General features: G+C 39.5%; 2 protein-coding genes across 2 annotated transcripts; one reads left to right on the top strand and one right to left on the bottom strand.

Annotated features, from left to right (window-relative positions):
- Nucleotides 1-277: 277 nt before the first annotated feature.
- On the bottom strand, nt 278-5636 carry hsp90aa1.1 (heat shock protein 90, alpha (cytosolic), class A member 1, tandem duplicate 1). Its single transcript, XM_084737805.1, has 11 exons — nt 5463-5636; nt 4326-4475; nt 3857-4223; nt 3623-3756; nt 2516-2821; nt 2247-2412; nt 1888-2078; nt 1629-1776; nt 1249-1517; nt 808-1141; nt 278-699 (listed from the first exon to the last, which is right to left on the bottom strand). The coding sequence occupies exons 2-11, from the start codon at nt 4473-4475 to the stop codon at nt 590-592; spliced, it is 2175 nt and encodes a 724-aa protein (XP_084593931.1). The 5' UTR covers nt 5463-5636; the 3' UTR covers nt 278-589.
- A 4260-nt stretch (nt 5637-9896) lies between these two features.
- Nucleotides 9897-20792, top strand: wdr20b (WD repeat domain 20b). Its single transcript, XM_084737621.1, has 4 exons — nt 9897-10295; nt 15756-15938; nt 16639-18057; nt 19030-20792. The coding sequence occupies exons 1-4, from the start codon at nt 10047-10049 to the stop codon at nt 19084-19086; spliced, it is 1908 nt and encodes a 635-aa protein (XP_084593747.1). The 5' UTR covers nt 9897-10046; the 3' UTR covers nt 19087-20792.
- Nucleotides 20793-27895: the final 7103 nt, after the last annotated feature.

Here is a 27895-nt window from a genome sequence, read left to right as displayed (position 1 = left end):
CAGCTCTTCGCAAATCAAGGGTTACCTTCTAGGCATGACCACTTTCTGCTCATTATCGACTGGAGGGGGGTGGCACTAAAGGGAGAAGAGGATTTGTAAACCTGAATGAATCATGTGTGGCCACTGAAAATTCTGGAAGATCGAATAATACAAAAGATGAAGATGATGAATTAAAGTTATTTTACCTGTGTTATGAATATTCATTTTCAACCAAGACAAAACAAACAAAGTAAGAAAATTCACCATATATTAGATCCAGTAACCAAGACTGCAGGTCTCATTTCTAAATCAATTTTATTATAAATCTGAATGCATTTAATAAAAATGTAACAGTTACAAAAAGAGACATAAGCCAAATCCCAATGACTTAATATTACTCTTAATGGTTGTTAGTTTTATGTAAGCAGCTTACACGATGTAGACTAAGCCACACTGTGGCCTACATTAATCTATTAATTAACTTGTATATACAAGTTAATACTGTTTAAGAGATGAGAAGTGTGTTAGAATGAAATGTGTTATGGAAGAAGCAATATAACTTACAAAAATAAAAATTAAGAAAGTAGGAAAGAGTCTAAAAAAAAGTGTTTTAGTCAACTTCCTCCATTCTTGATGTGTCATCATCTCCTTCCAAAACTGGCATATCTTCATCAGCAGGCTGAATGAGGTCCTCAACTGTGGAATCGTCATCATCAATGCCTGTGAATGAGAGTACATTCATTAGCGACCAAAGCCACTTATTAATGTATAATAAATGGACTAATTTCTGTAATGCATACTGTCAGTAGTTAGGGAGAAAAAACATACCAAGACCAAGCTTGATCATTCTGTAGATTCGGTTGGCGTGAGTCTGTGGGTCCTCCAGTGTGAATCCTGAAGACAGCAGCGCAGTCTCGAACAGGAGGATGACCAGGTCCTTCACAGCCTTATCATTCTTGTCAGCCTCGGCTTTCTCCCTCAAGGTCTCAACAATTGGGTGCAGAGGGTTGATCTCAAGGTGCTTCTTAGCTGTCATGTATCCCATGGTGGAGTTATCTCTCAGGGCCTGAGATTTCATGATCCTCTCCATGTTGGCCGTCCATCCATAGGTGCTGGTGACGATGCAGCATGGAGAAGCCACCAAGCGGTTGGAGACTGTGACCTGTTAATAATAAAAAGTATGATTGTCTTTATCAAGAAACATTTACGGTTCTATATTAGCATAACAGCACTGAAATATTATAGACAAGAGTGATTTTCTGCAATTACCTTTTCAATCTTCTTGTCGAGGATATCCTTCATGATTTTGCAAAGGTTTTCAAATTTATTTTTGAGCTCCTCCTGCTTCTTCTTCTCATCCTCATCCTCAGGGAGCTCCAGGCCTTCCTTGGTCACTGAAACCAGGTTCTTGCCATCATACTCCTTGAGCTGCTGGACACAGTACTCATCAATGGGTTCAATCATGTAGATGACCTCAAGGCCGGCTTTGCGAAGGCGCTCCACGAAGGCAGAGTTAGCGACCTGATCTTTGGTCTCACCTGGGGACGTTGTTGTAAATTCAATGAATCAATAAGCTAAAACCACTTTTTAGATGACATTTAAGCTTAAGTATAAAAAGAAAAAATGGGAAATCAAGTTCAATAGCTAACCTGTGATGTAGTAGATGTGTTTCTGGTTGTCCTTCATGCGTGAAACGTAGTCCTTCAAGGAAACCATCTCATCTCCAGAGGCTGAGGTGTAGTAGCGCAGCAGCTCGGACAGCTTCTTCCTGTTCTGAGAGTCTTCATGGATGCCAAGCTAAAACATGAAATTATGCATTACTAATGTTGAACATTTAAACCTGTGAAATTCAAATTTACTATGTCACGGGTTAGAGTTAAAGAAATAAATTCTGACAACTCAACCTACCTTGATGTTCTTAGAGAACTGTTCATAGTACTTTTTGTAGTTGTCCTTGTCCTCAGAGAGTTCAGTGAAAAGTTCAAGGCATTTCTTGACCAGGTTCTTGCGGATGACCTTCAGGATCTTGCTCTGCTGCAGCATCTCTCTGGAGATGTTGAGGGGCAGGTCCTCAGAGTCCACCACACCCTTGATGAAATCTGAACAGAGAAGATAAAGATTGCTAAGCCTTTTTTTCCCCCATTATCTATAACCACTTATCTTTGAAGGGTTGCAAGGGACTGGAGCATATACCAACTGACACCCTGGACAGGACACCAGTGTGTCACAGGGTTGGCATTAGTAATTTATTGCTCATTAGTACTTACTGAGGTACTCTGGAATCAGATCCTCACAGTTGTCCATGATGAAGACCCTGCGCACGTACAGCTTGATGTTGTTCCTCTTCTTTTTGTTTTCAAAGAGGTCGAAAGCAGCCCTTCTGGGGACAAAGAGCAAGGCACGGAACTCCAGCTGACCCTCAACTGAGAAATGCTGCAGAGACAAAAATGAAGCATTAATTAATTAGTTTAAAAACATTACATTAAGTGATGATGAAATTGCAAAGAGGCAGTTATCGGCAGCAGACTTTGCTTACCTTGACAGCCAGGTGGTCCTCCCAATCATTGGTGAGACTCTTGTAGAACTCTCCGTACTCTTCATTGGTGATGTCATCAGGGTTACGGGTCCAGATTGGCTTGGTCTTGTTCAGCTCTTGAGCGTCAATGTACTTCTCCTTGACCTTCTTCTTCCTCTTGTTCTTGCCATCCTTTGAGTCCTCATCCTCATCAGAGCCCACATCTTCAATCTTGGGTTTGTCCTTGTTCTCGGCAGCCTCCTTGTCAACCTCTTCTTCCTTCTCTCCCTCTTCAAGGTCCACTTCCTTCTCCCTCGTCTTCTCCACCTTGAATATATGAAAAGCATGTCAACATCATTGGTTATTAGGTTTTAAACATAGACAGTCGAAATAGTGGACAGAGTCAACTTCACCTACTGGTGTGAACTACTGTCTTGAAGCTTTGAGTTTGGCATTACGGGGGTTGCTACCTCGGTTTTTTACAACCACAGCATGTTCATTACCAATGAGAGCATGGAGCTGGTGGTGACATACTGCAACTTCGGTGGTGCTTGACTTTTGCTCATCCATTCAGCAGGTAATAATGCTGGCCTGCCTGATCACAATCTTTCTTGTATTACAACTAAACAGGGCACTAAAATATGTTTCTAAAAATATTATATGTTATTATAGGTAAAGTATCAGAATTGTGATCAATATTCAATCAAAACTGCCTAGTTTTACAGCTTGAGTTTCCTGAATCCTGTGTGGACAGACTCACTGAAAATGACCCATCAATTTCCCAGTAGCACCACTCTAACGCATACACTCCTTTACTATCTTTTTTACTCTAAACAAGACACTGATTTACAAAATGAACATCATGCAGTATAGGAGAAGGCTTGAACTTGCAACTGAGACCTTGAACTCATTTTGAAACTGTTTACTCAGGCCATAAATCAAGTGAGAAGCAGGGTCGTTTTCTCGTAAGACAATTGGATTTGTTTTTGCAACCTACTGAGTTGCCCCATGCTGGCCATTAAAAAGAATGTAAGTGTTAAGGCACTTTTGCATTGACTTTCACTTTTTTCACCACTGTCTGTGGTTTAAGATGGCAAATTCTTATAGTTAATGGAACTTAGAACTTACATAAAGTGTAATGGGGTAGCCAATGAACTGTGAGTGCTTCTTCACAACTTCCTTGATGCGTTTCTCCTCACAGTATTCTGTTTGATCTTCTTTGAGGTGAAGGATCACTTTTGTGCCTCTGCCAATGGACTCTCCTGAAAGATGATGAGAGCAGTGCCCACTAATAAGTCTAATTATCTTTATCATCCAAATAAATTAATGGAGTATTGTATCAGTTATGGAAATGAAACATACCGGTGTCAGGCCTGACTGTGAATGAGCCTCCAGCTGCAGACTCCCACATGTACTGCTCATCATCATTGTGCTTGGTGATGACTGTCACCTTGTCAGCCACCAGGTAGGCAGAGTAGAAACCCACACCGAACTGACCGATCATGGAGATATCGGCTCCAGCCTGCAGAGCCTCCATGAAAGCCTTGGTGCCAGACTTGGCGATTGTGCCCAAGTTGTTGATCAGGTCAGCCTTGGTCATGCCGATACCTGTGTCAATCAGGGTCAGGGTGCGAGCGTGCAGATCGGGCCTGACCTCAATCTTCAGCTCCTTGCAGGACTCAAGTCTGCTGGGGTCTGTCAGGCTTTCATACCTGATTTTGTCCAAGGCCTGTCCAGAAGAAATAAGCATGTTAAAATAGTGCACAGATATGAGGGCTGCTTCCATTTGAAAAATTGAGATAAATGTTTAGAAAGTGCTGATTTCACTTACATCTGAAGAATTGGAAATCAGCTCTCTAAGGAAGATCTCTTTGTTTGAGTAGAAGGTGTTGATAATAAGGGACATAAGCTGAGCGATCTCAGCCTGGAAGGCAAAGGTCTCCGCTTCCTCCTCCATAACATGTCCAGCTTTCTCAGGCATCTAAAGAGAAGTACAAATAATATTATGTTTAACAAAATGTTATTCTAGATTGATAGTGCTTAAACATACTTATTTGTGCTATAGTAAAAAAAAAATGTAATGTATGTGATGTCTTGGGAATAATTTCTTGCAGTTATATTTGAAATCTTTGTCGGCCATGTGGTTTGAGAAAGGTAGCTGCTGATGGTGGATGAACACATGTTCCTTCTGTCAATCAAAGACTTGCCATTTGGTGACTGGGTGGAGTTCTGATGCTTTCCCCAACCCCCACAGGCTTCGTCATGTGTCATTCAACACCTTTATGTTAAAGGAAGCACTAGCAGCTATAAATTCAAAGATGGGAGAAAAACTAAATGTTTTTCATAATAGAGCAGTAAAGATCTATTATCTTTTTCACAAGAGATATAGATTTAGATCTAGAACAAAAAAAATCTGTCTTGTAGTAGCATTTCTTCAGTTACTAAAAGTTGTAAACTATCATGATTAAATATTCATACAAACATTGATGTCTGTGTCTACGTGATTCCATTCCATTAAAACATTACTACTGTAATGCTTTTTTGATACTTTTCTACATCAACATGTGAAATTGCTGTATCTGCTCTTTGTGCCAGCCAGTTTTCATGCTTACGTGCCATTACTCTCACATTCAGGGTCACCCTGCTCGCCATGTGCTCCCTGCATGTTACAGTCTGGCTGGGATCCTAATGGTAAAGAGGCTGTTCTACCACATTACCATTAACTGATATGAAACACCTAAATGAGGTGTACTTTTACTCCTATTTATGCAATTTTATCAGTTGTTGCATTTTTCTTTGTCCTACTACTTCCTAGCAAGTATCCTCACTGTTCTGGCTTTGCTCCTACCATTTACAGTAAGCATCCGATATACTGTTAATTTTGCCTTTTGCCTTTGATTTTTTTCTTCTGAATTTAACTGAATTGCAAAAATATAGCTGTGTTTGACTTGAAATTTAACACTCTTACCTTGAATATCCTCTTTCTCTACAGTTACTCCTTGAAGATAGTTGTCAGATGTGTCACTGAGCTTGTCTTCTCTTGAAGAGCTCCAATAGTGTGCTCTGCCGCCGCTCCTTTGGGTGGTAGGTCTCCCCTGGTGACTTCCAGTGGGTGTCTTTTTCTCTGTAGAGCCCACGAGACATGCCGGTGTCTTTTTATACTTAAGGGGTGGTTTCTCGAAGCTCCCATTCAGAAGCTTCCAGAAGATACGTTCACTACAGTGAGGGGGGGGGGGGGGGGGGGGGGGGTGTTAAGGAAAGGCCGGGAAGGTGGGGGCAGCGTGAGAGACACCAGAGCCCTAAAGTTTATGTGCCCTTATAGGGCTGCAGAGTCACAAGGAGTGCCTGTCACTCACAGTGAGAGCCTTCCTGATAGCTTGTCTAGCTCTTACGCCCCATACCCCCCTGTAAGCATCACAGCTGTGCAGACCCTTTGCTATCAGCTGCTGTCATGGTGCCTCATTCGACACACACACACACACACACACACTTATACCACAGGGCTTCCTATGGACAGCAGGCCGTTTTCTTTTTTTGGCGTGACAGATTGTGGTAAATCTCAAAAGTTTCACATGTTTGAAGCAGTTGGACAAACAATGTGGAGCTTAGGAGAAGCAGAAAAAGATGAAATGAAAATCCTCCAGAGATTCATTGTGTATGTATAAGACCTTGTGTCATATTTTAAAACGTGATTAATATTGAAAATACATGAAGAGATTCTGGACAAAGATTGTTAATCGTTGAGTCTCATTCTGATATCATCATTTTGGAAACTTAACAATCAACCATATTACCAACCTGTGATTAGCCAACCATCTCGGGCTAGATTTTCTAAAGCCTGAAAATGGAGCTGGGAGCAGGAGCAGAAGTTTAGTCATTTCGAGTCTGTTCTCACACCACTTTTTTTCAGACAATTACATTATGCTCAAAGGTTGTCAATGAATGTTGTCCAGTGACACCAAAAATAAACTGCCTACACCAACTTTCATAAAGGTTATGTAGTCATTTGACACAAAAAAGAGCTTTCACTCACCTCTTGTGGCCTTCATCATCACATGGACTCGAAGAATGCAAACAGAAACAACCATCTTAACATGTATATGTCTCAGAGTTTATGGGCCAGGATTGCAAAGATTTGTTGGGATCATGGGAGTTGTTGTCTTCACTGTTAAATCCTAGCTGATAAAGATCTGTCTGACATGGCTAAGGCAGAAATCATATTCATGCATGGGGTAATATTAAGGTTTTATTCACATTACATTTAGTCACATTCAAAAACTTTACTCATTCTCTGACATAGCTGATGTATCCTGTTACCCTGGAAGTTATAGCAGGTAGCAATTAGCTAGCAGGAAAAACACAATTACCTTGAGAAATTATGTATTTCTGTGTTGTTTTAACATTGTTGGAAACATTTGGAATTCAGAAATGTTTTATATTATAGGTTTAAGGGGACTTTGGGTTCAAAATTTCATAAATGTAGGCTCTGCCCTGTGTTTTTGACATTTCACTGTCATGATTTGTAGGAAATATGAACTATTTTTGAATTTGTTAAGATGTAACATGAATCAAAACTAACTTCTCATACACAGATGAAACATGGTTTGGTAAGAACCGACGTAATGAGACAGAAGGAGCAGTAATTATACAAAATTATGATGATCAAATTTCCAAAACTGTTGGTGAGAGCTGTCAGAGCCTCTAGATAAGAGAAAAAGGTGATGTTTCAATAGCGTACAGCAGTTTGAACCCATCAGCCTCCATAATAACACTTTTAATATACTGTTCAACTCACACACGTTTTCAAATGTGGGACTACTTTGTAAATACAACCTTGTGTAAGACAAAATTCTTGTCTCTTCTGGAGGTTAATGACCTCATCTGACCAGATGATGGCAGTGTATTTCACTGCTACAGATCTGTGTTATGTAATCAAAATGTTCTGAGTTGACAGCAGACACTGCAGAAGCTGACTGTCCATGTGTGTAACTGAGAATCATGGAGATCTGTTGCAATCACTGTAAGGTGATATTTTCTGAAGCAACGAGCCAAATTCTCCACAGTTGAAATAGTTTTCTGGAATAAGTTAGTGAGTCCTTGTGAACTGAACAGGGACACAGAGATGTATGTCTCTAGAGTCGAGATGGATGATGGAGGTGTATGTCCTGGTGTCCTGTGATGTCATTGATCAGATATATTGATTTAAATAACTTGATTACATTGAAGTCTGTGGATGAGATTTATTACTTGTGTAGTGTTTTTTTATGCATTTTGACCATGCAGAGGATATCTACTTTTTTATTTCACCCCAAATTTAAACATATCAAATGGTTGCTTGCCCTATAAGTATACACACACACACACACACACACACACACACACACACACACACACACACACACACAAATTATAAACACATACATATGTGTGTGTGTGTGTGTGTGTGTTAGTTTGATGATTTTTTTTTAAAGATTGGATATGTTTTAAATTTGTTTAAATTATTTTATCTGTATATTATTGTTGCCATTTTTAAAAATTAATTATTTGTTTATTTTACTAAGTTTATTTGTATCATTATTAAATCTCCTTTTAGTTCCCTTTTATCTTTATTTTTATACTACTACCATCATCATAATTGTTATATCTTGCTCCATGTTTGCCTTGAAACTTTCAAAAAACAAAAGTGTGAAAAACAACGACAAAAACAACCAAACTTTAAACTCCACTTTGACTTTTTGTTTTGCAAACAATTTGAACACCTTATTTCCTTTTTTTTTTTTTATTCTACCATACTATTTATGATTTAGTATGTCAGAATACACAGTATGTCAAATGCAGTATACCAAAAATACTAAGATGTCCTACCTCATCTAGTCCCAGTATTCTGTATGCAAGCCAGAGTGTTTTTCTGGATATTCTGACCCACAAGTCTTCAAAGTTCAGGGCACCATCACCACCAACAAAGTAGTATGTAGTAATTGTATGTATGCTGCATCAAACATTTTAAGGACAACTGCAGTATATACTAAAAGTAAAAAGAAAAGTATGTGATTTGGAATTCAGGGTGTGTTCCCCTGACAACGGGGAAATCAGTGGATGTCAGGATGGACAGGTGACAGGGGTGCAGAGGTGAGTGACACAAAAGCAGATTATAATATTTTTTGTCATTTTGTATATGTACTGAACACAATGTAATGTATGACAACATAAGCTGCATGTATTTCAGATATATTTACAATACACTCTGCAATATATAGCTAATTATTTACAGCTTTTCTCAACTGCTTTGGATCATGTTTTGAAAGTCTTAACTTTCTCTAAAGCAGGGACACTCAGCTTGCTTTGCCTGAGGATGACTTTTGCAAAATGACAGGAGACCAGGAGCCAGTTAAACAAGCAATACATTATTTATCAGATAAAATGGATGAACATTAAAAGGCCCATAACTCATCTTTCTTTGAAATTCGTTGGGCCAGTAAACTGTAACCTGACTGGTTGGTAGAGACATACAGCTGCAAGGCAGTAATTCCTTTTTTGACCGCTTTGTTTAATACAACCTTTGACAGCTGACTTTGCGCTCTTCTTAACTGGCTGCTAGGGGCAGGAAGTGATCAAAACCTGTTTCAGCAGGTCCAACGTGTGTGGGGATCATGTTAAAGTTGGTGGAACTTTGTAAAGCTCTGCCAGTTGCATCAGGAAGTTGTGGTGGCATTGCATACATCAGTTGCATGGTGGGGATCTGCACTCTGCTGAGTGCACTCTTGTAGTTTTTTTAAATTATAGTATGGGGAGTATTTTTCAGGGGCAAGATTTGTGAAGCTCAGAATACGTATTACAATACAAACACAATACTTTAAAGCTCACAGTCATGACATCCCAGTTTCATTAAACATTATGCATCAACTGTCAAATACTAAAACTTAAAAACATTTCCTGTATGTTTTTGTTTAGTTTAGTTTTCTAAGTACAATTTTCAGTTTCAGCATCTTTAAATAACAAATAGGCAGTATCACATCTGACAATAAATCTAAGCAATAAAAAATATAATCTAATAAAATAAAACAGTAAACAAAAACCAAAACAAAACAAATAGGAATAATATCTAAAGAAAATAAAAAAAAAAATATTAACATTCTTAATTAAGTGTTAACAAGTAAATCAGTGTTAAGGCACTTGTCTTCAGTTTTTTAAGGTTAAAAACAAATCGTTTTTAGAAAACACATTTGTAAAAAATACCTAAAATCAAGTCTGTCACATTTTTTACCCTGTTACAAGAGCAAAAAAGATGTTCCTGATATTCAAATTCTGTCTGACAAAATGTACAAACATTAATACAGACATTGAACTCAACTCCTAAGAATTCCCCACATTGGTAAATCCCGTCAATTGCTTTGAATTCAACTGATTTAATTTCGGTAACAAATGTATTTGTTTATTTTTCTCGTCTCGTCTCACATGACTTTATACACATGGCTGCAGGACTTCAGCGGTCCAAGACATGCGCAGTTGGCAACATCCGGGTGTCGGACAAGGATGAACGCCAATTTCCAAGATGGCGGCGGAGGGAGGAGGGAAGGAGATGAACGAAATTAAAACTCAATTCACCACACGAGAAGGCGTCTACAAACTCCTCACTCACTCCGAATACAGCCGCCCGAACAGGGTGCCCTTTAATTCGCAGGGCTCCAACCCCGTCAAGGTCTCCTTCGTCAATGTAAACGACCAGTCCGGCAACGGCGACAGGATCTGTTTCAATGTGGGCCGGGAACTCTACTTTTATATCTACAAAGGCGTGAGAAAGGTAAACAATATTGACTGCAGCGACGGAGCCTGCGCTGTCAGGGATCAGCCCATTGATTTTGCGCCTTCAGACGTGTTGCACCCGGGCTGTCAACTCTCCCAGCTTCTGTCATTGAAGTGCGCAGATTGTCAAGACAAGGCCATGTAGCAGACCTAGCTAAGTTAGGAGCTAATTAGCATTCTTAGCTAACATTCGCCACAGTACTTGTTTTTGTGTGCACTTCAGAGTCCCCCGGTTTATTTGAGTTCTTAGTCAGTGACAAGCTGTGACATGAGATTTTCTAGTGAACTGGTGAGAAAAAGGCTTGTCATGTCATGTGTTGTGGTGTGTTTGTTTATCCTCCTCCTTTACATAAAGCAACCTATAAGAGACAAGTTGTCAACAGTGCTCATCAGCTGCAGGGTCAGCTCAGGTGTTTCTACCGCTGAACTGAGTGTTGACATTGTAAGTTTGGGGAGTGGTAGTGACCGAGGGGTGTTTGTTATTCGTGATGTAACTCGACTGTCAGTCTTTGGACGTGATGCAATGTGATCCACTGTTTGGTTGCACACACAATGATGATGGTGGTGATGTCATTGCAGCAAGCCACGTTTGGTCTTGTTTAGCGGGGATGGATGGTGACTGACAGGGGTGATCATGCTGATGATGTGGCTGTCCCTGAAGCAGCTACAGAATATAAAATCTAACAATAGCAGCCGAGCCTCCCAGTGAGAACTCTGCTGCTGCTGTTATTTTTCCAATTCAGGTGCTCTCAGTGGTCTCTCTCAGTCTCACAGCCTAGTAAAAATCATGAGATGAAGTAGAATTTAGTTTTTCTGTAGTCTCAACCGAGTTGAAGATAGGGCTGGGCAATATATTGTAATTATCCAAACTGCGATATGAAACTAGATATCTTCCTAGACTTTGATATTGTAATATTGTGTTTTTCCTTATTTTAAAGGCTGCATTACAGTAAAGTGATGTCATTTTCTGAACTCGACAGACTTTTCTAGCTGTCATACAGACCTTATTCACGGCAGTCATTTTGACATGAAATAGTTTGGAAAACACAGCTATTGTTAATAATATAAATTTTGACTTAATTAGAATCACTGGCAACACCTGTGTTTACCCTGCTATTTCATATCAGTATAGCTGCCATAAAAAAAATCAGTTACTTAGTCATTATACCCACATTAATGATGATTATTTATCAAAAATATCAATGTGTTAATATATTGTGGAAGAAATAGTCATTCCTACAATATTGTTGCCAAATTGATAATATTGGACTATTTGGTCAAAAATATTTTGTTATTTGATTTTTTCCCATATCGCTGTTGGGGCAAACAGATTATTAGATTGTGGAGTATACAAAAATATTCAACAGTGTCAGTCAGTATGAGCTAATTTAAGCTTTTAAAAGCAGTATATGTGTTATTCCAGTATTGCGTTTAATGCAGATAATTATCTGACATGATTTAAATATTTTTGTATTTTTAATGATTAACTATTTGGACAATTTCATATAGTATGAAAGATTGAAAGTATGATATATTTTTTAACTTTTTTGATAACTTTAAAATCGACGTGTCTCAAATCCAACAAGTTTTGCACCTGTACTTGCACTAAGACTCACTATATATTGCTAATAGTGACATACCAATTAGTCTGACTCACTGGCTACACATTGCAGGCATAAGTCCTGCCACTGGTTGCTTGCATCAAGTGGCACTGTGGCATCTACTATCGCCATTTTCAAAGTCCCCGGGAAACAACAACAACAACAACAACATCCTAATTGCAACCTACTCACTGAAAATTGCAGATAACCTTTTCTTTTGCAGTGATGTAATCATTTTAATGCCAGAGTTCACCTCCTGACATGTAAATGTTCCACCAAAACAAGTTCCCCCTCAACACTATTTTGCAGCAGCACGGTCGCTGCATCCTGGGCTAAGCACCACCCAAGATGTTTGTGATTGGTTTAAAGAAATGCAAACAAGGCAGGGCATTTTTCTCCTATAGCAGAATGTCTATGCATGAAGCCAGACCTTTGTCCAGTGCTTAGTGCTGTGGAGAGAGGTCTGGATATACAAGACTAAAGACCGCTCAATCAATAGGCCAATTATCTGGAATTTTGAGGTAATTATCTTTGGCCAATGCCTGTGCTTGTGAGGCCATTGAACAAAAAATTTCTACAGACATCTGCAAGCATGCATCCTGCTGTAAACATTTGCCTAAATTTTCAGAGCCACTGTAGTCTTTTCCTAATGTTAACACATTTTCCCCCACCTAAATAATAGCAAATCTAATCAGTTACCGGCAGCATTAAATATATATGATGTGTAGAATAACGCAGCTGAATGATGTCGCTTCTGGCATACTGTCCCTTAAATGCCGTCCATGTTCTGAAATTTACAGCATAACTCTGTGTATTGTTTTCATCAATAAATAGGCCTGTATTCTGGATTGCAATGTTCACAGAATAATGGAATTATGTACAACTTTTCTTTGTTTTGGTATCAGAATTATATCTTGGCCATTGAAAAAACCCATATCAGTCAACCACTAATTGATAGTGCATTTTAGATGCAGCCAGGGTAGGTGGTGAAATAAAATGAGATCATCTTGTTAAAAAGTTTTTCAACCTAGATAACTTGCAAGTTTCTATAGCCAACCCACATTCCTGCAGTGATAGCTGGACTGAAGGCTGGGATGATCCGTTAATTATCAGCTAAGTGACTAATTTGGGGTGAGAGTGAAAGAGTGATGCATTTGGGTTGGAAAATATTACTGCCGTACTCTTGACAACACTTTCTTGGAACACTAGCCAGGCATGGTGCAATTGTTTTTCATTATAGCAAAAAAGTTGTTTACCATGATAATGTTCTGGCGGTTCCCCCAAATTTTAATGAACGCCTCCTCCCTGCAGCTCTTGATTTAACAAACTCATCGTAACTTAATTTTCTTTTACCCGTTCTCCCTTGCAATGTTTCAACATCACAAGACGACATCTCCGTCTAAGGCTTCATTGCAGCTCTGATAGTACAGCAGCTGAGAGTGAGTGAGACAGCAGGGACGCTGTGAGATGAAAGTCAGAAAAGGACTACAGAAGTATAAGAAGCCATGCTGCATGACTGGAGATGGGGATTATTGGATAAGTTGTCGACATTAGCATGTAGCCCACCCACTTGTGTCAATAGGTGGAAAACACTACACATAAATTCATTCAACATGTTCCCTCTTATATCAATTTTAATGGTGTTTCTTGCATCTAATTCTCACCACTAAGCTGACCTACAAAATTTTACTGTTGTACATTGGGCCAGTAGTCTAGACTCAGCTTTAGTTTGATTTAATTACTGTTGTGTGGTCTGGATTTCCATTGAGCAGCTGAACTTGTCTGGCATCATGCCAACTATTTTAACCAAAGTAGACAGAAAAGTCAGCCTTGGGTTCTTTATATGCCTCTCTCACTTGTGTTTAGGACATTGTTATAGAATTATTCTTGTCTCTCGGTCTCAAGGTTGTGTAAAATATTTTGGCAGTCAGTAGGTCAAGCTTAGCATCATTGTAGCACTTGAAATTTTAAAGTCTGTCGAAGATCCTTGTCTTATTTAGAGCTGCCTTGCTTTGACAACACTGACACTGACACTTTATAGTTACATCCCCTAAGCGTTTTCTCCCTCTCCTTTAATGCATAAAAATAGACCACAGGAGAGTTTCAGTGATAAAGCAGAAGGCTGTCACAAATATCACATTTTTACTGCACCAATGCCTGATAACATTCCTGTCAGGTTTGTAGCTCTGCTCATCAGGTCTATATTGCCATTTTCTTTTCAGACCTAGTAGAGGTTTACCTAATTGATTTAGTCGTCTTTTTCTGACAATAGTGAAACCGGTTATTTTCTAATGATGAATTGGGTTAGTTTTGGATGCAAATCTACACATGAGGTAATGACTGATGATAATGACCTATGCAGGGTTTGCAAAGTTCCTTAAAAAGTCTGAAGTCAACTAATCAGAATCTTAAAAAAATTAACTTCAGTCTCTATTTTTTAAAAATGATAATAAAAATTTGATCACACTTTAACAAAACTGCAAACAAGGTGGCACCAATTAGCACTAACACAAAGTGTACATTTTTTTAAACACAACAAATTAAACTCTTTAAGTTAAATATTTCATAATATAACATTTCTGCAGTGGAAGAACCCAAAACAGACAGAGACTGGGCGAACCTTCAGTTATAACAAAAAGTTGTCACTCAGATGTGATACTTTGGCTCATTGTTGTGTCTTTAGCTAAATCACAGTTTCTGTCCCTGTTGTGTTAGCCTAATGAGCTAAGCTAACGTTAATCTGGCAGAAGAGAGTGTTGCATTACACCATGCTTAAAAAAATCAGTAAATTAAGACATACTTGTAAATCATACTTCACATACGTCCTTAAATATATCACAAAATATACTGTGAGAGGTTTGGGTCCACTCCTCAATTCGGCATATCTAAAATGAACAAAACCACGCTTAATGGATATTTCTATCAGAATTCATTGTTAGCTTTATTAGTTGCTAGCATTAATGTTAATGACCTGTTTTAGTTGCTTGGGTAGCATTACTGTCTAATTCTGTACTGTGAATAAATGAATGTTTTCTATTAGTAGTAGTTGTTTGAAACTGTTCTTAAATTACATTCATAATGGTCTTAAGAAGGTCTCAAAAAGTCTAAAATTTTACTTGTTGAAACCTACAGAAACCCTACAAAGGGAAAATCAACTTAAAACACACCACATTTTAATTTCATCAAAATGTCAGTGTGTCCTGTTTGGTTTAAATTGTGTTGTCAGCCACCTGTTGGAAGACAAACTAAACAGTTAACCTGTATTGTCTGGCTGGGCTGGTCTTCCTCTCTATTTTTGGATAATGACTTTCCATGTGTCACAATTCATTATTATCATGCACCGGGAACATTGGGTCGGCACAACAAAGCGTAGATGGCAGACAACAATGCTCTTGAGCTATTTGTACTGAGTTTCCAAAGAGTTTAGTTTTTAAAAGAAATTGGTATTTTTCTGTAGACTGAAAATGAAATTGACCCCATTTCTGACGTTCTCATCTGGGATAACTTGTCCCAGGGTGGTGTTTGAGAGAATCAAATGTAATTTGTTGGCTGGATGTTCTTTACTGAGGCTGAACTATAAATGGATTATGTGTCAATCTTCTTTCAAGAAGTCTTTACAGAAAACTGTGAGATAAACATAAGTGTTGAGCTGTGGGGTAAGTATCTGAGGTCACCTTGCAGAAAAGGCAACATCTGAAATATTGTTCATATGCAGGTTTTAGTTTGAACAAAAAAAAAAAAATAGTAGTGATATAAATTTCTACTTTCTATTTTTTTTTTCTAAGCAGTGTCAAAATGGCTGAGACTAAAAACTCTTTTATTCTAAATTCATTTGTGTATGTTTCTCTTTGTTTTAGGCTGCCGATCTTAGTAAGCCCATAGACAAGAGGATATACAAAGGAACGCAGCCCACGTGTCATGACTTCAACCCCCTCACAGCTACAGCAGAGAGCGTCTCCCTGCTGGTAGGCTTCTCAGCGGGCCAGGTGCAGCTCATAGACCCAATAAAGAAGGAGACCAGCAAACTCTTCAATGAAGAGGTGGGTTTCCAGTCAGCATCTGATTAAATTTGTCTGTTGATTAGATACTGAGGAAAAATTTAATCATATTAACATTTATGTTCAGTTGTCTTCTTTTAATAAAATAATGGAATTAAGGCTGCAAATGCCAATTATTTTCACATTAATTGATTTATTGTGAAAAATGCTTATCGCAACTTCCCAGAGCTCAAAGTGACATCTTCAAATTGCCATTTTTCATTTTCTGTCTTAAAAGACAAAGAAAAACAGCAAATTCTTACATTTAAAGGGACGGTTCACCCCCAAATTGAAATTATTTGTCTTTCATCTGGCCTGGGGTGCTTTTTATCTATGTAGATTTGGTGTGAGTTTCAGTGTTTTGGAGATATAGGCCATAGAGATGCCTGCCTTCTTTTTAATATGGTAGTATATATGACACTTTGCTTGTGGTGCTCAAAGCAACAAACAAATACATTTGTACTTTCTTTCTAGTAGAAAGAAAGTAGTTCCAGTAGACTCTACCAAAGAAATATTGACATTGGTTTGTTTGATATTTTTGCGTGAAAAATGACTGAAACAATTTATTGATTATCAAAATAGTTTGCAACTAATTTTATTTCGATTGACTAATTGATTAATCATTGAAGCCCTAAGTGGAATAACTGACTCATGTCTGTTTTTTTTTTCTCTTTCTCTGTTACCTTGTGCCTCTAACCCCCAGAGACTTATAGACAAGTCACGAGTAACGTGTGTACGATGGGTTCCTGGTTCGGAGAGCCTATTCTTGGTGGCTCACTCCAGTGGCAGTATGTATTTGTACAACGTGGAAAACACCTGTGGCACCACAGCGCCTCACTACCAGCTCCTCAAGCAGGGTGAAAATTACGCTGTGCATACCTGCAAGAGCAAGTCGGCTCGCAACCCGTTACTGCGCTGGACAGTAGGCGAGGGGGCACTCAACGAGTTTGCCTTCTCTCCGGATGGGAAGTTCCTGGCTTGTGCGAGCCAGGACGGCTTCCTGCGGGTGTTCGGGTTTGATGCTGCTGAGCTCCATGGGACAATGAAGAGCTACTTTGGTGGCTTACTGTGTGTGTGCTGGAGCCCGGACGGACGGTATATTGTGGCGGGAGGGGAGGACGACCTGGTGACCGTGTGGTCATTTTCAGACTGCAGAGTGATTGCACGGGGGCATGGTCACAAGTCATGGGTGAGTGTGGTGGCTTTTGACCACTGTACCACCAGCGTGGAGGACGGTGACCCCCCAGCTGAGTTCAGTGGTAGTGACGAGGACTTTCATGAGCAGATTCACTTTGGTGCAGGTAGAGACCGAGCGAACAGCGCTCATTCTCGGCTCTCTAAGAGAAACTCTACAGACAGTCGGCCTGTTAGTGTCACTTACAGGTTTGGCTCAGTGGGACAGGACACCCAGCTGTGTCTGTGGGACCTAACGGAGGACATTCTCTTCCCTCACCTCCCTTTGTCCCGCACTAGAACTCACACTAATGTCATGAGTGCAACAACAAGCCCTCCGGCCACTGGACAAACTACTACTACTACTACTACTACTACTGTATCCACCACTAATCCCAGTGGCACCAATGGTAAAGACAGTGTGAGCAATAGTAGCACCAGTGGCAACCCAGTTAACTCCCTCCCCAACACCCTTCCTCGGTCCAACAGCTTGCCACACTCCTCCGCCCCGACAGGGGGCAGCACACCCAACAGTCATACAGGCAGCAGCAGCAACAGTAACAGCAGCACCACCACCAAGGGCAACAGCATCATCGACAGCGCTTTCATTGCCACCGGTGTCAGCAAGTTTGCAACTCTGTCGCTACATGACTCGCGCAAGGAACGCCACGAGAAGGACCACAAGCGAAACCACAGCATGGGTCATATCAGCAGCAAGAGCAGCGACAAGCTTAACCAGCTGAGCTCGTCACGGACGGCAAAAGCGGAAGTAGCTAAGACTCTGGGCACCACGCTTTGCCCACGCATGGAGGACGTGCCATTGCTCGAACCGCTGGTGTGCAAGAAGATCGCTCATGAGAGACTCACTGTGTTAATCTTCCTTGAGGACTGTCTGGTAACAGCCTGTCAGGAGGGTTTCGTTTGCACATGGGCTAGGCCTGGGAAAGTGGTGAGTGACAGGCCTCTCGAGGATACTGTCATGTGACACCTCTTAACTTGTATTGTCTCAAGTACAGGCATTTTTCTTGCTGCATTCAGAAGCTCTTAATGCCACTGTGTGCAGCCAAAGGTTTTGGTTATATTACACAAGATTTACACTAAACCCTCTGTATTTTGATGGTTAATAGCACATCTCCGACAGTAAACCTCACGGCCTCACTATTCTGCCTCTTTTACAAACCCGAATTCCAAAAAAGTTGGGACATTGTGTAGAACGTAAATAAAAATGTAATGCAATAATTTGCAAATACCTTTCAACCTATATTCAATTAAATACAATACAAAGACAAGATATTAAATGTTCAAACTTTATTGCATTTTATAAATATACAGTCATTCTGAATTTGTTGCCTGCAGCATGTTCCAAAAAAGTTGCATTTGGGAATTGAGGATATTAATTGCTGAAGTTTTGAAAGTTAAATTCTTTCCCATTCTTGCCTGATACACAACTTCAGGTGCAACAGTCCGGGGTCTCTGTTGCCATTTTTTGCACTTCATAATGCACCACGCATTTTCAATGGGAGGGAGGTCTGGACTGTGGGCAGGCCAGTCTAGTGCCAGAACACTGAAAAAGGATGGATGGCAGCATGTCGCTCCAAAAGCCTCGGTTCCTAAACGCTTACTGATTGTTGTTAAAAGAAAATGTGATCTATCACAGTGATAAACATGGCCCTGTCCCAACATTTCAGGCATCAAATTCAGAATGAGTGTATATTTACAGAAAACAATTAAAGTTATCAGTTGAACATGTAATAGCTTGTCTTTTTACTGTATTCAGTAGAATACAGGTCAAAAAAGGATTTGCATTTCTGTTTTTATTTACGTTTTACACAGTGCCCCAACTTTTTTGGAACTGGTGTTTGTAATACATTGAAGTAACACTGTTGTTTGTTATCAATGTGTGTTATCTGTCTCTCCACAGGGATTGCTATCATCTCAAAACAACCCAGCCAACTCCCCCAGTGGAACAGTAGTATAGCCCCAGTGCTGGTGCTGCTAATGACAGCTCCATGCAACAGAGACGGGGATGACCAAGGCCAAGGCCCTGCAGCGCTTCTTCACACACTGTCACACACACCACACGACCTCCAGTGTCACCTTCGTTCCTCATCACTGCAAACCACCCCAGCTCTCTCTTTGTGTTACTGCTCATGTTTTAAACGATGTTGGCCAAGCCAGGGTTAGCAACATGACCCCGCGTTTTTGTCTAGGGGGTTAAAAAAAAGGGTGCTATTGGAAGTAAAGAGTGCAAGCTTTAAATCGTCCAGGAGGTTTATGGGAGGGGTTGACTAGCTCATTGTTCCATCTACGGTCATATCAAGTCGCGTCTAGTCTGAAAATAACTAACTATAGTACCCAATCCTTTGTGCCTGTAGACCTTCACAGACTAGACACGCTGTAACCTTTTTGTATGGATTTAATTTGGATTTTTTTCCCCCAATATTTTGTTTCTTCATATAAAGGGAATAAGATGAGGGATTGTTTTGGAGCAGCAGCATATCCCCTATGCCAAGTCTCTCTCATTTCTCACTTCCTGGGCGATCCCTTGTGCAGCAGCCCCAATCCTCTCTGTACACTTGTTCAAGAGAGACTGGAGTTTGTTTTTTTTTTGTTTTTGTTTTTTACTTCCTCTAAATAATCAGCTATCACACTTTATAATGAATTTGCACAGATCTTCTTTCATTCTTTCTTTTGTTTTTCCCATTTTTTGAATCCATGACAGTGGAACACAAGCAAAAGACAGCTTTGGAAGCACTTGTGGGGGAGGGGTGGCTCGTTATTGCCCTCTGTCTCAACGCTGGATGCTGCAATCATAGTTTTTTATATGGAAAAAAATTGTTTGCACTTAATAGTTTGTTAGAGGAAATGGCTTTACATTTTTGGAGTGTGTAAGGACTCCTTGACAAGGTTGAAATATAAATAGAATAAAAAAAACTTTGTATCTATTGAACATTTATTTTAATATTGTTTCAGATTAAATGGGCTCTGTATTATATGTAAATATTGTACTTCAATGATTTATGGGTGAAATGATCATTAATACATTAGTTGAAAGATCCTCATTTCAGAAAATAGTGATATTTCTAATACAGAAAATCTATACATAATATTAAAATGAATCTTGAATATGCAGGTGAAAATGTTTCTTTTCTGTTGTACATACAGAGAATTCAGGTGTATTTTTATTAATGAAACGTTTGGTATAGGAGATGTCTATGAAATCCTCTTATCTAACAGGTAGTGCTGAATGCTAGCTAGCCTGTTGCTGCAGATTTCCTTTTACAACGTAGGCAGATAGGCGCAGACGCAGCGGTCTAATTCAGCCATCACTCCGAGCTCAGGTAAAAATCACAGGAAGACGACTAACGCCGGCATAGTTCCCCTCACTAGTCTCATCCATCAACGTGTGTGAAATTCACTTTAACTAACAAATAAGACTGACAACCAGGGCTGAAATATGTGCGTCCTGTCATTGTGAGTAATAATTTACTGAAACCGATGCTGAACTTGTGAACAAACATTTTGACACTGTGTTGAACTGACTGAATGTCAGCACTTGATGATGGAATAAATGCTTGAGGTGAGCGTGTTTTTTCAGAGCGCCCACGCAGGAAGACTGAGGATTATAACAGTGGGAGCCTTTTCCTCCATGTGACGCCTAATTAAAACAGCTTTGACAGATTACATGTTCCATTTGTGTTACTTTACTGTTCTCACCACATGAATCAACATCTCCATGTAGCTTATTGTGAATGTGATACTTCATTAGTTGGGAATATACCGTTAGTCCAGGCCTTTTCCCCGAATGCGTCAGTCAAACTCGCACAAATTGTAGCCGAAACAGTTTCGACAGATTTAGGCATCTTATGAAAATAAAGTTTTGAAATTTGTTCTACCCAAACCAAGCATTTTGTGGGAAAAAAAGGGGATGAACCTCAAAGAAATTATGACAGAAAAACAAAATGACCCCCCCCAAAAACCAAATGTTTAAGCCTTCTCTATAGCTTCTTCTAAATCAATGTTGCCATTGGCCCCGATCCATATAAATGTTGGCTTTGATCAACATACATTTGAAACAATTAAATTCCACATTTCTGTTCCTTCCAACATATTCAAGACTGCACACTTGGCACTAATAGATATAAATGTTGACAATGATGAACAGGAACTTGAACATGAAAACAAACCCACTAGGTCAGGCTTATCCAAAACCTTTTTCTTAAATGGCCAGATTTGAAGAAAAGTAAATAAATGAAGTGCCAAGTGGGCAGACCTTTACATTTCCAATGCCTAAACTGTATATATATTTGTTTTTCTTCATATTAATAAATAATCCAGTGGCTGGACTGAGGGTGTTTCAGGGTTCAGTGCTGTGCCATTTTGACCCACTTATCCATCTAAGGGTTAAGAATTTCCTTTTGCACATGCACTGTACCGTGTCCAACTCCATGTCTCCACTACAATGACAGTTTCTGGTTGATTGTGGACACGCTGAACCTTTTGTCAGAAAAGAAGACATTCATAAATTTTTTTTATTTATTTTTTTTTTTACATGGACAGTAACGAGAAATTGTGGCATTACTGATAAAACTATTTTTCAATACTTTCCACTATTTGGATTTTTTAAGACTTTTGATATGTTATAAGTAACATATTTAAAAGACGAACAGTTGAAAGAGTTTCGTGTTACAATTTGTGTGGGGGTCATGTCATATAATACCTGAATTACATCATACTTCTCCACTCATGAGGTCAGAGGTCAAGCAAAACATGTCACTCCACTGGCAGTCATATAATAGTACTTCAATTATACTATAATAGCATTTAACTTATCTGTAATTCTGTAGAACTTAGCAGCCATGTAGTGTAGCAGAGCCTTTCCAGCGAGCTAACTTTCATAATAGCAGTACTTTGACTCTGACCTGAATATAATGGAGCTTTAATTAGTATCATTGGTAACACCTGTGTTTACTCCACTATTTCATGTCTAAACGGCTGCTGTGTTAAAGGTATATTACATGAGGAAGTACAAAAATGTTGCCCAAGATGTACTAGAAAATGGTTCTGACATGCTGATGTTTCTTGTGGATAATACTGGTAATTAAAGGGGTAGTTTGGGATTATTTGATGTGGGGTTGTACCAATGATCGCCCCCAGTTTGGAGATGCAGAGAAGAGCACAGCACAGAAGCCACAATTTTAGTCATTGAGGAAAAGGCCCACCTAAAAATGCTATGGTATGCTTAGAATATTTTCACCAAGGCCTCACCACAGAGGTGTTTTCAATTATAAGCTAGTTAGACCTCCACTCTACTGGAAATTATATAAAAATTAGAAAATTAAACCAAAGTCCTCATAATAAAAACCTTTCACACCCACACAGGTGTTTTCACTTATTTTCATTGATTAGACCTCTGCAATGAGCCATGTTGAGAATTACATGAAGTCACCAAAATTCATGTGATTCATAGATAAATTTAAAGATGGAATTTGTCCCATCTGAACATGAGGAGGGGAAAAAAAATGATGCCTGAAACTGACAGGTGACTGAGGGAGAGACAGTCAGACACAGCTGGTACACGCCCACACGAAACTGAGGAGAGGTCGAATCAGGAATAATATGTGAAAACGCCTGTATGGGTGGGCAACAACAAGAGGGTGATCAAGACATCGATACAGGCCTTTTCAAAGCAGCCTGTGTTTATTATTTCATGTTAAAACGGCGGTGAAAAAGGTCTTATTAGCTGTGGATTTTATCAGTCATTTTGTTTTGCACAGCTGTTATATGAAATCCTATTGAAAGTTTAACTTAAGTTTTACTCACATGGCACTCAATTCTATTTATTCCCTCACTGTAATCTCATTCGGCGCTCCTCTGGCAGCAGCACAGTATCTCTCCGTCTCCACTCACACCTTGCTCCAGAGGCTGATACTTTTTATGATTATTATAGGGACACTCTGTGTATCTGTCACTCTGAAACTTTGCAACAACAGGCTGGGACACGTTTACTGTCCACCCATAAACCATCACATGAAATATCCACCTTTGGTATAGACCCAGATGAACGTAATCCCTTTCAATTGTAATTTATGTCCCATTAGAAGTGTGTGGTGGTGTCTGTATCTGCAGAGACCCTCTTTTTGTATTTCCTTATATTCTCATTATTGTGCTGTGCTCAGATCATTTTACCAAACCAAAACATTACTGATTGTACCTTTAACTTTATACCTCTACTCTACTATATTTTAGAAGCACATATTAAATAACAAACTATTTAAATCAGGGGTTTCAAAGGAATTTAGTTCACGGCCAACACACAGCCCAATTTAATCTCAAGAGGGCCAGATGAGTAAAACTACTGCATAATAACAACACTTCTCATAATCTCAATCCAGAAAACATCTCATATAATAGTAAAATACTGACAGGAACCATTTTACTGCAAAATTAATACTTCAAGTTAATGTTCATAATATTCGTATACTAATACGATGCAGGACTTTTACTTGTAGTCAAGTATTCTCAGTGTGGTTCTTCTGTTTGGGTTACAGTCGGTCAGTAGGTGGCAGTGTTGCTCAGACAATTGAGAGCCTGAGAATTCCTCATAACCATTAAGTGAACTTGCATATGATAGCAGCTATCACTTGATCAAACGGGGAAAACATTGTCTATATATGTACATCCTGTTGTCTCTCATACTCTCGCTTTACAAATGCATTCCTACTGCTTCATATATATTTTATATTCCAAGTGGGGAATAAAACTGCTCCTCCATAATTTATGAGTCACTTTTAGAAGAAATACGAGCACTCGCAGCCATTAAACCAGTAGCCTGTGGCATCACAATGAGGGAAGGGGCGTGGAGTGTGATCAGCAGGCCGCAGAGGCCCGATCATCCTGTCAGGGTGTCACTCAACCCACGACGGGCTCTGACATACTTTCTGATCCCCCCCCCTGAGCTGCACACGTCAATGCTGAGCAGGTATCAATCAGCATTGGTGCTTCGTCATCACAAACGTCACACTGACTATAATATATGCACTCTTATTTTGTTTTCTGCTTCTGGACTGCTGTCAAATGCATTTATTCAGTATATACAAATCCAACCACGCTTTAATCTAACAGGCCATTTGAATAGCAATCAAAATGCTGTTAGAGCTTTGGAAAACAGCTACATTTATCTTGCATCCTTGGGGAGTTGGGTTCCACTTGATGGGAATTCAATAGATCGAGAGAGAAATCCCGTTGCTTCTGTAAGGTGCCGCTTTAATCATCCTCTCAGTGATGCAATCCCCTCGTATGCACGCCTCAATTATTGACCCAGAGTTTTGTTTACCCAGCAATGTGCGCACCGGCTATGAATGATTAATATAGTCTCTCAGAGCCACAGGCCTGAAGGATGAGCAGCTCTCGATGTGTTGCAAAAAAACCTGACAGTTTAAGATAATGGACCGAGAAAATGAACGCGTACAATTAAGTTCGCAAAATGGCTCTCCAGTTACATCAGTGATGGATTTCCTTTGAACAAACAGGTCTAGTCAGATTACGGAAATGATCAAATTAACCTAGTTCTTCACAAATTCCGCAGGGATATTTATTAGCCCATTATTGAGACCTGTATTGAGTTCAGAAATGAAGGAATGAGTTGTGGTAAAAAAGAAGGGATAATGAAGTGGATGATTAATTAGATGGAACACTTAAATTCAAGCTCATTCCTTAAAGATGGATGTATCGGCATTTGGCAACTCGGGATCTTGCAGTCCAGCGTAGAGGTAATGTTCTACCCAGCACATTGTCGATTTTAAAAAATAGATAAGCACCTGTGTATCTGGGAATTAGGGCCAGGACAGAACATGGGTACAGTGTATGAGATGCTATGTTCCCACAGGGTCCTAAGTTACCCAGTTCATGTTCTGTTAACACACATTATTGCACAGCTTTTTAAAATGTGCGATTGTGATTGGTTAATTATGCCACTCTATGATCTATTGTTTCAGAAAAGCAGGCCATTGCTATGGACACAGTTCTGATCATAGACTCATCAGTTTATTATGTTTTTTTATAAGAAAGTAGCCATGTAATGTGGGATAATGTACAATAAGCAGGTCATTATTGCAAAATAAATCCCTTCGTGGTTTGATTCTCCACTTAGCATTGGGGTTCTGCAGCACCCCATCAGGGTTTATTTTGCAATAATGACCCCCTGACTGTACATGATCCCTTACTTAACCTTCTTATTGTGTTCGGGTCAAAACCCTAAACTTGGCAACACAGGACCGCGAGTTAGCACAAAGAACTGAGGAACATCAGACCCTGGTAACATAGAACTGGATGTTATGTTTCCATTATGTGCTCTATAAATCCAGGAAACATAGAACCGCTTAAACCTACTGCTAACCTTCAAGAGGTGTGAGCCATGCGAGCAATTTTGCATTTAAAAGACATCTAATAGCATCTGTATGTAGACCTGGTAGCTGCTTTAACATGACATTGAACTGTTAAAAGGGGTCACTATGGTTTTAACAGCAGACATTTTGACATGAAATAGTGTAACCAAGAATACTAATTGAGGTTCTGTTACATTCAGGACAGATTCAGGGTGCTGCTATTGTCCATGTTGACTCAATGGAAGGGCTCTGCTGAACTAAATGGAACACAACCTTAATTAGTACCACTGGCAACACCTGCGTTTACCCTACTGATTCATATCAATATGGCTGCCATGAAGAAGGTCCATTCTGTTTTTTGTGTTTAATTAGACAGATCACTGAAACCACTTAGGGTTTAAAACCTTCATTCTTAACACTCAGTGAAGATTGTGTTTTGACTGCGTGCTTCAGCAGCTTATCATTCCATGTTTGAGTGCTGGTAAAGCAGAAGGAAAATCATCAAATCTTCTACTCTAACAATAATTAATTAAGAGGAACGATTAGCCCCTTGGCTATCTCGAGGCACATCACTAGTCAATTATGGCATGTAAATTATAACAAACAGTAGCTTATCTTTTCATACAGCCCTTTCTTCAGCCCAAATAGTTTCTATATTTGTTTATCTCAGACTGAATTCATTATGATCTGTGTTATTTGTGATTTTAGGCCTTAATTCATCTGAATGGTTTTCTCTATTTCATTGGTTGATCTGTTCTCTTATGTTTTCTGATTGTCTTATATCGGCATAAAAGTGCTACACACTCAAAGATTCACAGATTAATAGGCAGTACTATGACTGGGTTGCACTTAATTTTACAGTAGACTAATAAAACCTAACTAACTGTACTCAGTATTAAATTAGGCAAAAACTAGAAATAATATGTTCTTCATTAGTCAGTACATAAACACAGGTATACCCTAATTAGACACCCAACAGTACACTAATGAGATGTAACTAGCCTAATTGTGTATTATACTAGACCAAAACTAGAAATATGTTCTTTATTAGTCAGTATTAGAACCTTGTTAGACTTTATTAGAGGGTTATCAGGGATGCATTACAACAGAGCTGTTCTGTAAACTAAAATTAAATCAGATATCTGCTACTTGAGACACAGCTTCTTTTGCTGGTACAATTGTCAGATTGATGTCCACTTACTTGATCAAATATTACTTTACTGCTATAATTTATTGCTTTTACTTGGTAGATCTGGTTCACATATTGTTGATGTATGGTTTCACTTTAGTTGACAGTACAACTCTGTTGTAGTGTGCCCCAAACTACCCTCTAATAAAGTCTAGTAAGAGTACAGTACAGCATGTTATGTCTTGTTAGTGTACTGTTGGGTGTGTGGTGTCAAATTAGGGTATAGTTGTGTTTGTTTTATGTCTAATAATAATTTTGTCTTGTACGATACAAACTATGGCTTGTTATGTCGTATTAATGTATTCTAAAATAAAGTGTAACCCATAATTGGCTCATCAAAAGATTACATGCAAAACCTTTCATTCATGCCCTGAAACATCAAACTAAGTAGAGCGTTTTCAAAGGCAACAGTACATTCCAGTTTCAAGGGCTCCAGCATCGCTTCACCATTAGTCACCAAGAATCAAGAGCACAGTGCCACTTCCTCCCATTCTCAATTCTATTCTGAGCCGCGTTTCCCTTGAGATGTGGGCCCAATAATTGGGCCTCCACCATGGGAGCAGCTGCACAGTTTGCCAGTCACATGACCTCAGCACAGCAGTCGCAGAGTCACATGTCTTCACACTGCATTAGGAATTAAAGTTCACACATAGGAAATGAAATGAGACTTCTTTCCCTGCAGAGATGGTTTGTCAGAGGAAGCTTTGTTAGGCCTCGTCAGTGTGATTCAGCCTTCTGACGTGTGCGCTCAGGATGTATGCCTTACATTTAGCAGGTCATATTTAATTCATGCCGTATTCAGGAATGTTATGTTGAGGGCAAAGTCTCTGAAAGGCCTCCAGCAGAGTCTGTATTTAATGTGAACTGTATGGAGAGTCAAGTCAGCGATAACTTTGCAGTTATACCAGATTTTGAACAGTATGCAGAACTGATTGTTAAACACTGCCGGAGGGGGGAAGGGAGGGGGGGGACTCAATGCAGCTTCAGAGAAGCCACTGAGCTCGGGCCTCAACGGAAACCATCGATACTGAGCTCTGGTCTAAGCACTTAAAATGTAAATGCATCTTGAACAGCAACAGCACGAACGAGAAAAGTTGTATCAGTGTCTTGGGATCTCTCCAGGTGCATCGTGTGCATTTATCTGTGAAATCAAAATCTCTGCACAACGATACAGGTGCCTGAATTGGCATATTCTACCGCTGACAGTGATG

The sequence above is a fragment of the Lutjanus erythropterus genome, chromosome 15, assembly GCF_056507025.1.
Source record: "Lutjanus erythropterus isolate fLutEry1 chromosome 15, fLutEry1.hap2, whole genome shotgun sequence".
Taxonomy (NCBI): Eukaryota; Metazoa; Chordata; class Actinopteri; order Lutjaniformes; family Lutjanidae; genus Lutjanus; species Lutjanus erythropterus.
This window is presented reverse-complemented; position numbering and strand designations above follow the sequence as displayed.

Bases quoted from the DNA above. Each gene is read 5' to 3' on its own strand.
- wdr20b (XM_084737621.1), top strand. From the start codon at position 10,047: ATGGCGGCGGAGGGAGGAGGGAAGGAGATGAACGAAATTAAAACTCAA. The intron at 10,296-15,755 runs GTAAACAATATT...TCTTTGTTTTAG, and splicing joins TCTACAAAGGCGTGAGAAAG to GCTGCCGATCTTAGTAAGCC. The intron at 15,939-16,638 runs GTGGGTTTCCAG...TCTAACCCCCAG, and splicing joins GCAAACTCTTCAATGAAGAG to AGACTTATAGACAAGTCACG.
- hsp90aa1.1 (XM_084737805.1), bottom strand. From the start codon at position 4,475: ATGCCTGAGAAAGCTGGACATGTTATGGAGGAGGAAGCGGAGACCTTT. The intron at 3,757-3,856 runs GTATGTTTCATT...ATCATCTTTCAG, and splicing joins CACAGTCAGGCCTGACACCG to GAGAGTCCATTGGCAGAGGC. The intron at 2,822-3,622 runs GTAAGTTCTAAG...CATATATTCAAG, and splicing joins GCTACCCCATTACACTTTAT to GTGGAGAAGACGAGGGAGAA.